The 11921-nt window shown below is 30.9% G+C and overlaps 1 protein-coding gene and 1 long non-coding RNA gene across 3 annotated transcripts; both read right to left on the bottom strand.

The window, feature by feature from the left end:
* Positions 1 to 1644: 1644 nt before the first annotated feature.
* LOC105340216 (uncharacterized) lies at positions 1645 to 4012 on the bottom strand. Of its 2 annotated transcripts, XR_004600439.2 has the most exons (3): positions 3571 to 4012; positions 2741 to 2915; positions 1645 to 2223 (listed from the first exon to the last, which is right to left on the bottom strand). It is a non-coding gene; the product is annotated as an uncharacterized lncRNA (long non-coding RNA). The 2 variants fall into 2 exon arrangements; XR_010715223.1 differs by lacking the exon at positions 3571 to 4012 and having other exon boundaries at positions 2741 to 3522.
* A 2887-nt stretch (positions 4013 to 6899) lies between these two features.
* LOC117689012 (ryncolin-1-like) lies at positions 6900 to 10503 on the bottom strand. The gene is made up of 6 exons (XM_066088756.1): positions 10357 to 10503; positions 9946 to 10077; positions 9719 to 9858; positions 8858 to 8954; positions 8606 to 8776; positions 6900 to 7235 (listed from the first exon to the last, which is right to left on the bottom strand). Exons 1-6 carry the CDS (start codon positions 10427 to 10429, stop codon positions 6988 to 6990), a joined length of 861 nt encoding a protein of 286 aa, XP_065944828.1. The 5' UTR covers positions 10430 to 10503; the 3' UTR covers positions 6900 to 6987.
* Between the last annotated feature and the right edge of the window lie 1418 nt (positions 10504 to 11921).

Below are 11921 nucleotides of genomic sequence, written 5' to 3'. Positions count from 1 at the left end.
GGTTTTTCGAAAGGTGGTTAAATTTAACACTGTGTTAAGGATAACGACATGTTAAATCCTAATCAAGTGATTAGCTAACACAGTGGTTAAATTCTGTTGATCAAAAGTAATTTAACGCATTGGTTAGCTAACACTGTGTTAACCAAGTTAACCACTTGGTAATCACTTGGTTACCCATAATTCATTTCTACTTCCTATATATGAAGAAAAAAGAAGATTTTGCTTTGGGATTTCAATAAGTTTGAATTTAGTGAAATATTATTGATATAATTATATGTTGAACATCTATATCATTTCCAGGGTTCCATTCTATATAGTATGCAATTTTCCAAATTATTTCTTTCTTTTCTTGTTGTCTATATAACACCATTAAAGTACAATGTAATAGCTTCAAAATACCATTATAAATTCCTTTCAATGTGTAAATTAATTACTAGGTACATGTATCATAAAATACAGGTCAAAGGCTCAACAAATTTTCTAATTAATTTATAGGGTTTAACTTACACTAATATTCTATGAAAAGACAATTTGTCTTGGAATAAGAAAGCTTATGCAATTTTGAGAAAAAGTATACCGCATATTGCCAATTTCATTGAGGTCTGAGAAATATATGGTCATTTAAGTGAACCCACCATTTCCACTTTACTCTATTTAACATAGACTCATATATGGTTCTTCTTCAGCAAAACATCTTTACTTAATCTCTAAGAGGTCATTTGTTGTTCAACCTCTTTTAATAGGAAACCTTATTCAATACTGCATACTATCTACATGATATTATCATTCTAAAAGCACCACATCACTTAGAAATACCCTTGCATGCATAACCTCCTCCTATGTATTGATTTTGATAAAAAGAAGTGGTTTGAAATCTTTCACCTAATATTATGAAACTTGTGGCAATTCCTAGTGTCAATTCTCACACATATTTGAAAACATATATCACCGACACTAAAAATTGACCTATTTTGAAAATTGGATGAATTGTAGCATTTTAGAGACAAATTACATACATGCCGTCCTGCATGTGATTACTTGTTTAAATTTCTTAAAAAGCAAGCTTAACAATCATATCTAATAAAAATCTTATTTATTCTGGTTTCTAATTCTACTCCCTTTCCAACCTTGATAAAATAAATAAGACCTGCTAGTGTGATGCCTGCCTTTTATTAAAATAAAATTCAAACACACCCTGGTAGCTGGAGACGGATAAGAAATCCAAGAAAAATGTTCAAATTTTACATGTTTTCCTATTAAATGCATAAATTTAATACAAAGATAAAAATATGGTTGCTTCTTGTTCATTTCAAAAGTAGTTATTATAGCAGATGTTATTTTAATTTATGTAAAATGTACATTTTCATATCCTACATGTAATTTAAATTGAGACAATTGGAAGGAATGGGTGATTTTTCAACTATATGTAAATATATGTGTAAAATTTCACCTTTGGACAGGTAGGAGCTAAAAACTTGGATTTTTTTTTTTTTTTACATTTTGTATTCAATGATAACTGCATTTGTCTTCATGTAAACTTAATTTGAAAGAAAAATATGCCTTAAATAAAAGGGTAAGAGGCTTACTAGTATTAAATGCATATTTTTATACAAGGACAATATAGACAAAAACATACAAAATAAATGTATTAAATATTTAATCTATCATGGGTAATTAAAAACATTCTAACTGCTACAATTTGTCATAAAAAACACAACAATATAACATTTACACCTAAAAGCTAAAGTATTTCATATTTGGATGAAAATCTCTATTATATTATAAAAAAACAAATATAAAGAAATCAACATACTCTTTTACATGAGAGAGAGAGAGAGAGAGAGAGAGAGAGAGAGAGAGAGAGAGAGAGAGAGAGAGAGAATGCAAAGGTTTACATTGGCATTGTTTTACATACTTTAATAATTATAATTTCCAGTTTATGGTACATGTACTTTAAACAATATCATAATAAAAACATGTTAGACATGTTAATAGAGAGGGAGAGAGAGAGAGAGAGATTCAATTTTTTTTGGCTATTGTGTATTATAATTATAAATTAGGATGTAGACATTAGATTAAATGTCACAATAATTGTTCTCCTTCTCTTGGTGCATGGTGTTTAAGGCTTAGAGGTTGGTTGTTGTCAAATACTCATCTTTCTCAGTCTCTCCAAGTCCTCTTCAAATAAACAATGCAGGCAGTTAATTCCTGTATCATGCAAATCTGTGAATTAAAAAGGATAAAATGTAAACAAAAAGACAACAATTGTGAAATAAAGACAAATATAGTCATAGTTTGGGACTAAACTTCATATTCACCTTAAATTTTTAACAGTTCTGATTACAAAATTTGTTTAAAATGGACACTACAGAAAACATGTACTGATTTATGTATACATGTATGTACCCTGTTGTATGCATATGAGTCTGATATGAGTTACATGCATATACATGTAAAGATGATGATTCTGGTTTAGCAAAGCAGTTCACATCCAGGTGACATTAAACTCTTAATAATTCAGTAATTAAGTCTTATCAGGTTTGTTGATTGAGAGTACAGTAAATGTAACTAATACTTCCCTAATTGAAATTTTCAGTTAAATGTTAAAATATTTAGTCTTATTTAAAGCATATAAATGCTCTGTTATAAATTGTTTGTGAAATACCATGATAATTGAAAAATTGTCACTTCAACTGAAAATACCCAACCTTCAGTGAAAAAAAAAGAAATAGAATCACACCTTATGCAAACAAAAGAACCTCTCAATTTCACTTCTGATCTTGGTATGCATGTTTGAATAAATTTCTCCTTGGCTGCAGTTTGTGAGCCTCATGAAGTATGGCTTGAGGAGAATTAGGTATCAAGCACAGCAAGTGTCACCAAGCAGAGCATTCCATGTTCTCCTTCTTCCAAATCTTTAAATAATTAATTTTTATAATGTATTGAAAATACAAAACAACATATTTTTTTTAAATCATAAAGATATGTACTTAAAACATGTCAGAAATGCATTTATTAATAATGTAAAATACATTTGAAATAGATACACTTCAAAAAATGTGTGCATCATGATTGGGATCTGCCCAGTGAAAACAAATAAATAAGGTCAATGCTTCAAAAATTTAAAATGCAGTTATTCTTTAAAAAAGTGATTTAAAAAAGGAAGATATAATATAAAATACATGTACATAAAAATCATACCAATATTGCTCCAATCAGATATAATTTTAGTATCTTTACATTGCTTGACTATGCATAACATTTATTTAGACTATAGACATTTTAGAAATAATTTTGATCCACCACTTGCATTTTGTCAAAAGGGAGATAAATCTTAATATGCAGTAACAACATTGAAAAAAATTATGCTAACATGTTCACTCAATATTTATTTATCAAGAAGCTGATAAATCCTTTCTCATTAATGTTTTAAAAATTCAAGGAACAAATTGTACAATGTTTTTGTACTTATAGTACCCATTTCACTAATCATTTTGGAAATTTTTGTTAAATGTCTTATGTGACAACAACAATATAATCAATGTGAAGGTCAAATAAAGAAAAAAGTACCTTTTACTGATGTCAACAATGCAGCCTCCTCCAATGAAGGGATCCTTCAACATAGGGGGTATGAACCATGTGTAAAATCCTTCTTCCATAATTATATCACACAGATACTGCAACTGTTCATGTCAAGCCAGTTGCTTTTCCGTATCTTAATCATATGTAAGATTTTTTAAACTTTAAAATTTCTGAAAAATGCTTCTTATACCAATTTTTTGAGTTGAAGTGGCAAAATAATTACACTGGCGGCCATATTTAATCACTGTGTTAAATCTTAACCAAGGTACTGGGGGTGGATTAAAGTTAACACAGAGTTAACACATGGTTAAACCCTAACACACTTTCGAAAAACACTTAACCATTTCGTTAACTTTAACACCGAGTTTAACACAGAGTTAACACGGTGTTAGAGTTAACTACCTTTCGAAAAACCGGGCCCTGATACATAGTTTGATGGAACTAATTCTATCTTTAAATATTACACAACATGATTCATATGGGGTTTTCTCGAAATTCTTGTCGGAAAAGTTCTGGAGAATTCATATTATAAAAATGTGCGTAATTCAAATACAGATTAGAAACTACTTGTCATGCAAAATAACATATCGTTTATTTTGAAATTAATAATAATCGATAAAATTAACTCCCGTCAGTACTTCAGTACTTTGATTTCTAATGAACTGATGAACATGATTCATGTTGGTTGTGAAGATAAACCAGGTTTTTTTGCAGAAAAAAAATCTATTACCCGCTACATTTTTCCGCAATGAATTATATCAAACCACTATAAAACCGCATGTTTTCTTTACATAGATGCCGCCGTTAATGCTAGACGTACAGAATTCATTCATATTAAAAACCAGTATCAAATAATCGGCAGTTTTAAAGCTTCGTTTCAAGTAAAAGACTTTTTATAAACAAGTGGGTTGGAGACTCCCTGCTACGTGTAAACAACTGAATGAAGAACTTTTAATGCATGTAAAACCAGCATGGCGCAGGTGAAAGATCAACACAATTTGAATATTTTACGTAAAATTGGTAGAGAATATAAGTACCAATGTGAATCATGCTTGGGAAACCTACGGATTTACCCCAATTTTTTGTAAATCGCTTTTGATTAGTAAAAATGTGCATTATTTTTTATGGTTTTATGGAATGTTTCAACAATATCTTCCATAAACGAAATATCTATTTCTTTCCCAAGCAAAAACTTCAAAGCACATGATTTTACAAAGGATTTTTTCTTAAAAATATGTATGATTTAATGTCATTAATCACCTGCGCCGATGCGATTTAAATAGATCATTTGCAATATTAGGATTCGCCCGTCACATGATTACAAAGAACATATGACGTCACAAAAATGCATCAAATATAATGTTTAACACGGTGTCAATAAATGTAACATAGATTTTAAGAAATACTCTCAGTCAAAGTATTTTTGCGATGATTCAAATAATATCGTTTTCCAGCCGTATTTTAGCATCGGGACGCCTTTAATTAACATTGCTGCGTATTTGATCTATGTATGTGCTGCTAAAATGTCACGAGATACTCCATAACTGCTCCTTTCATCCTTCGTTGTTTTATTTCATTGTTTATTATAATTTATATGATTTGGAAATGTAAACTATCGTCAGTTGGAATAGGACCTTCGGTGCTGCTGCATACCAAACTCATGCACGTAATAATTTATTCCATACAAATTCTAGATAAAAGTCTGATAACTTAATCGCGTGTTGGTTTGTGGAGGCTTAATGAGGCTGGGTTCAACAAGAGAATAACCTCAGTGTTGAAACAATATTAGTCCTGTATCGATGAGAGAGTGTCCCGTTATACATGTATATTTAGTAGGGATGCCAATCGGTTACAAAATTGCTATTTAAGGAATGAATTCAATATTTATTAGTTTTATACGATATAAAATGGTTTGGGGCAGTTTACGCTTTATAAACCGCGAAGCGGTTTATAAAAAAACGTAAACTGTTCCAAACCAATTTATATCGTATAAAACTAATAAATATTGAATTCATTCCCAATAATTTAATTTTTTTTCTATCATTTGTTGATAAAAACAGTCATTTGATCTATAAAATGACATCAAATTGTACAAAATTCAAACGTAATGTAAGGCGGATTGATACGTTTTTGACGTTAGTCTTACTATGACGTAGGCAACATTATTTATACGATATAAAATAAATTTTTCAACCAATCAGAAAGCGTGTTACAACCAGAATTAAATTATTTACATTTCAACTGTTAGTCTCGTTCAACCAGACGCTCGGCTGTCTCCGTAAATCTCCGACGAGCAGAGAGTCTGGTAAAGCGTCACGTTGATAACCGCTACCGATAGGGGGCGCTGATTTAGTTTCATTTTGAATCGTTATCAATGTGTGCCGGTTAAAGATTTGTGTGATATACAGTACTTTATTTTCTTGCCGTGAAAATTATGGAACTTACGTCAATTTAGTCTTATACTATAGTCTCGCTTTCCATAGACTCATTAAACATGGCTGAACTTAAGTTCGACGAAGCGGTGAATGTTTGTTTACAACCTTGACAGCTATAAAATAGATTAATTAATGGTTTTATCCTATCCCGTAAGGTAACACTGCAAATAAATCCTTTCCATTTATAACCGTTTTTAAACTTTCCAGTCTTAGATCTTTCAGTTTAAACGGCAAAATCGTTTGCTTCTGTCATTGTTTACATGTTATAGGAGGTGTGTTTCTTTCAACCAATCAAATTCAATACCAGGATTTTGGTAAGCCTCGTTTTGACGTTACAAACATTAACGTGACGCTTTACCAGACTCTCTGCTCGTCGGAGATTTACGGAGACAGCCGAGCGTCTGGTTGAACGAGACTATTCAACTGTTTGTCTGTGATAACATTACGAATCAATTTTGAAGCCTTTAACCCACTAATTTCATAAAAGACGAGCGACACAAAATGGGCGTGTCTTATAGCATAATCGAAAACGATATTGGCTGTGCCGAGTAGTAATACTATATAACATGTGCTACATGAAAAAAATAATGGTTTTAAAATGTTGTTTTAAAGTGTAGAAATTGGAAATAATATAAATATAAGTAATAAGGAATCATTATTTGAATATTATGAGGTGATAATTTCGGTCGGAGCGTGGTCAAATCTATCATAAAGCTCTTCGGGTTTTATTGGATTTGACCACGCCCCGACCAAAATTATCGCCTCATAATACTCGAAGAATGATTCCTTATTTCCTAAATGAATCGACCGACATTTTTAAAGTACATTTTTTGTGCATTAACAGTAAATAAAATGCATCTGACAACACTTTGAAAGCATGTCTTTGTGTTTCTTTATTAGTTTCAATCACGAAAAATAAACAATGGTTACATCAATTTTATTTTTCATCGGTTTATTTGGGCTTTTATGCTTATTCAGTTTGCTTGGGTCGAATCATCATTTTTGCTGACTTAAGCGGCACAATTTTCCCCCAGTTTTGCCAATGTAGTTCCGTGTAATCTTTAAAAGATGCTTTGTACACACCATTCAAATTGGCTTGAAAACAGTTATACATCCACCCCGGTGATTTGTATTTTTGTACACAATGGCTACCTGAGTTGTCATTATCCCTATCCGCTGTACTGAAGTATGAGTTGTTTGAATGTTTCAAACTATCTCCTGAATTTAGAATAAATAATTATCATACACAATTTATAAATATATTCAATATCTTATATATGATAATATACATGTACTGTATTATCTTTTGAAAAACATCTTTATCTATTTCAGTAATATCAGCAGTACATATACCATTGATGTACAAGCATGTAAGCAGGCCTTATTTAAGGTGGCATGGGACCAAATTTTTTTTTTGAAATAATGGAAAGATAAATTTTATAAAAATACGCAGTCCGATTTAAACTCGTGACCTATAAATTCGTAGGTAACTCTCTGACGATGAGTATCATTATGTTTTAATTGGAATGCAGTGCTTTACTATCAATGAGAAAAACTAATATCTTAGAAACCCCAGTACATTAAAATTTAGAATCCCTAATTTATCATTAAATATGTGTGTGTGAATATATATATATATATATATATATATATATATATATATATATATATATATATATATATATATATATATATATAGTAAAACTCGGCTATAGCGAAGTCCTAGGGATCAATGGCTTTACTTAGTTATATCCGTAATTTGTTATATCCGTATAACGAATTCGTTATGATAACTATAGCAAATTCACAATATACATGTTTTCTTTCACTAGACTATAATTTTTGCTAATTGAGGCTTAAAATTGTGAATTGTAAAAATATTTTAAAAATAAATTAATTCAAACTATTATGTTAGATGGTAGTGCAAACCTTTTTAACTGTAAAGAAATTCGTTATAAAGGTGTTAAATTTCGTTATTATTCACCTCTAAGGGATTCAAAATGAGTTCGCTATATCCGTAAATTCGTTATATCTGAATTCGTTGTATCCGTAAAATTTTGCTAAGATTTGTTTAGAATTTTATACAAGAATTCGCTATATCTGTGTTCGTACTAAACGAGTTTTACTGTATTATATTTCCAACTGTCTTTGTCTGTGATAACATTAAAAATCAATTTTGAAACCCAAAACCTAATAACTTCATAAAACATAAGTGACACAAAATGGGCATGTCTTATAGCAATGTCTTATAGCAAAACTGAAAAACGGTATTGATTGCGCCGCGTAGTAATACATAGCATGTGCTACATTAAAAAATAGTTGTTTTAAAATAATGTTGTTTTAAAGTGTACAAATTGGAAATTATATAAATATAAGTAATAAGAAATCATTATTGGATTATACCACGCCCCGACCGAAATTGTCACCTCATAATACTCAAAGAATGATTCTTTATTCATTAAATATAACTCATAAAATTATTATTTATTTCGATAGGGAGTACGTTAAAATATCGAGGTGCCCCATACCATGTGTACCTTATACATTTTCGATGGTTTATAAGAGGCTACCATAAAATGTAAACGTACCTAAACCCTTGGTTCCGTTGAAACTCCCGAGCGTCATCTTGTACTTGTTGGCCTCGTTATCAACAAAAAATGATGAATATATCGCATGACCTTTCCCCCTCGAAAATTTCATCATATCAATTCTAAGAATCTGGTTTTTATCCTTTGTCAGTGCGTGTATGGCGTCGTTTCCTGCAAATGAACCAAAAATTGAGAATTTGTAAAAACTTTTTTTTATCTTTGTGCATAATAATAAAATTTACATCGACCTACCCAACCAGTATTCATGATCAGCAAGACCAAACCCATTTTTGTAATCTGTCCAGTTTCTGTAGAAGTCTGTTTCTCCGTCTATTCGCCTTTGAATTACCTACCAGTACACATATATTTATTTAATAAAATATTTCAAACATTGAAAAAAAAATTGGTTTCGATTTGATTGCATAGTGAAACATTAAGCAACATAAATGGAGAGAACTAATATAGGCTATTTTTGCCTACTGTTTGATCCATATTCATTGATATACTTCTGTGTATATTTCTGAATAAAATATTTTTGGATATTTAAAAAAAGATATATCTCAACACGTATGAAGAATTGTTAATGACAAGAACACCTTTAACTAAAAAAATCCTATTTAAACAGTAAGAGCATCTTTGCTAGCCAAGGGTTTCCGATCCGCTCCTTTCATCTACCTTTTGATGACCCACTCCTCTCCTGTTCATGGTAGATGAGAGAAGTGGACCGTAAACCCTTGGCTAGCGAAGATGCATTAAGAGAAGCGTATCAAAAATATGCAAATATTTTAAAATTCTCATATTTATGAAATCCGGATAAGCTCATGTAGCTTACATATCTTATAAATATTTCCCATTCATAAAATTATATTAAACATATTTACAACATAATGCATTTTTCAAATAAATATTTGATAGTGAAGCGTTTCAAGCAGGTCACTTATAATACAACCACGAAAAGTGCAAACCATGTAAATACATTAGATATTAGAAATACCTTACTGCAGCTTTGTTAAGCATTGTAAACTTAAAAAAAGGGAAAATAACCATTATATTAATCATTACCAAGTCCCTTTTAAGTTGCTAATTTTGTCCCAAGTGTAACTGACTACTCACCGTCCACCCCCCTCCATCAGTGGTCATGTCACAGAACACTGTCTTGTTTGTTCCTGGGGTTGGGTAAATTGTGTACACTCCATCTCTACTCAAAGGTCTGTGTTTCTTTATATGTGCACAGTCCTTGTGTCTGCTTACCCCTTAAACGTTTCAACGAAATGAAAATCTAAGAAAGCTGGATATTATCATAGTTATGCTATTTTTATTTTCATTGAGTATATTCTTACGAGATTTTAGAAACACTTGTCCCTTCTTTAGTTTAAAGCTTGACTGGACGTCCAGTGTCATTGGACCGTGAATGGACAGAGCTGTGTCCTGGTGGTCCCAGTTAGATTTCTCTAACATGGACTTAATCTCATCTGGAACGAGATGTGAAAATCGTGATACTCGACTAGTGCGCGCCGTTTTTTTTAAAGACGGCTGAGTGGTCAACAAATTACCCATCATATCTACCTTATATTCATTAAACTATAATCACGTTTTTAAGCGAAGAAAAATTCCTAAATTTGAGCTTTAAAATTTGAACATTTTGCTATAATTGAATACAGGAGTCTTTTTCTTAATAAGACAGATCAATGAAGTTAAATATGGTCACCCACGACCATCAAGTCTTAAATGAAATAAATCTTTGTATCTACCTGAGAGGTGAAGTTTGATTCCCTTGGTATCAACACCCCACAAGGCCATCGTGATAACAACCAGTGTCCACATTGTGAATTGTTGTCGACCAAGAACAGTCAACAGTCTGCTTTATATACCGTTGTACATTGATGGCCTGGTACTTACATGTAATTATAATGAAACAGAATATGTTCTGCAATGTGAAACCCAGGTATCGATCCTTTTGCATGTAGATTAAAATACAACATTTCTGAGAAGCTTTGATTTTTTAATATATATATTTGATATATTTGTGTGTTGGAAATTAAAAAGTGTAAATTAGATTAAAGAAGCGGATGAATTGATCAATTTCAATGAAATAAAACACGCAAAACAACCCGGACCATCAGAAGTTTTTATACACTGAAATCTTCTTCAATCTTTAAAATTTGTAAGGAAGTCAATTGTTATAAAAACTCAAATGAACCCCTTACCCTCACCAACCCCTCAAATCATGAAATAGGTTTACATGTTTTTATTGTTGCTTTTTTATTTTATGGAAAAAGGAATTAACGTTTTTGGATTTGAAAAAAAACCCCAATATTGGAATATCACCTGAGATATAATGCAGTATTGGTAACATTTAAAAGTTCTAATTCCTTTTTTTACTACATGTAACGGAGATCAATTACAACAACACGACTTATTACCAACTGTAAATACAGAGACCTTGAGTTCTATTTATCTGATTTAATACATTTACGCTTTTTATAAAATGTCTTAGAAGTCAAATTTTATGGTGTACTGGGAAACTGAACATTATCCTCTTTATGTGTGTGTATATACAAGAATCATACCAATGGGGGGGGGGGGGGAGGTGATACTTACGGAAATTATAACAAGTTATGAGGAATCATTTACATGCATCTGTATAATAGCTATACCAAAAACGAGACCACGAATCCATGGATATCACATTTACACAACATTTTTAACACACGAAGAATGAAAACATTTTATTATTATTAATTGGAATATGCAGGGAAAAATGCCTACAAGAAAATTTAATGTTGCAGAAACTCGACGATCATCTTATAAAAACTGATATAAAAACTTTCTCTCTGTCAGTCTGATGGATTTAGATTGTTTTGTTTCATATTTTCTTATTGTGGTTACCATTATGACTGAATCGGAGTTATAAGGTTGTATTTACATACTTTTGATTTGTAAACTGTATACATGAATACATGTGATGTATATATATATATATATGTATGTATCACATGTATTCATATATATATATCATCATCATCATCATCAAAAGTAAACTCTACAATTAAACTCAGTGGGGTTTAAGACAAAGCATAGTTTTTCCAGGCCCGTTCAATCACGTCTAAGATTACTTTGCGTTTAACGTTTTCCTCAAATATAAAAGTCACATGTCAAAGTCTATTAGCAGTCTGATTAGGAGAGCTTATTTCGGCGATGCTTTTAATTTTTGTTAAAAACTTAAAATGTATAAATTGTAACTGGTTTTGCGGTGAAACTGTAGTTTTTGGTTTAAAATTATATTTTATGGTAAAATAATGATATATCAACAATT

The sequence above is a fragment of the Magallana gigas genome, chromosome 6 (genome assembly GCF_963853765.1).
Source record: "Magallana gigas chromosome 6, xbMagGiga1.1, whole genome shotgun sequence".
In the NCBI taxonomy this organism is placed as follows: domain Eukaryota; kingdom Metazoa; phylum Mollusca; class Bivalvia; order Ostreida; family Ostreidae; genus Magallana; species Magallana gigas.
This window is presented reverse-complemented; position numbering and strand designations above follow the sequence as displayed.

What these genes read in the sequence shown, in the direction of transcription:
- LOC117689012 (XM_066088756.1), bottom strand. Translation starts at nt 10,429, where the DNA reads ATGTGGACACTGGTTGTTATCACGATGGCCTTGTGGGGTGTTGATACC. An exon ending in AATCAAACTTCACCTCTCAG is followed by an intron (nt 10,078 to 10,356) that starts GTAGATACAAAG and finishes ATCTCGTTCCAG; the next exon opens with ATGAGATTAAGTCCATGTTA. An exon ending in ACAAGTGTTTCTAAAATCTC is followed by an intron (nt 9,859 to 9,945) that starts GTAAGAATATAC and finishes GAAACGTTTAAG; the next exon opens with GGGTAAGCAGACACAAGGAC.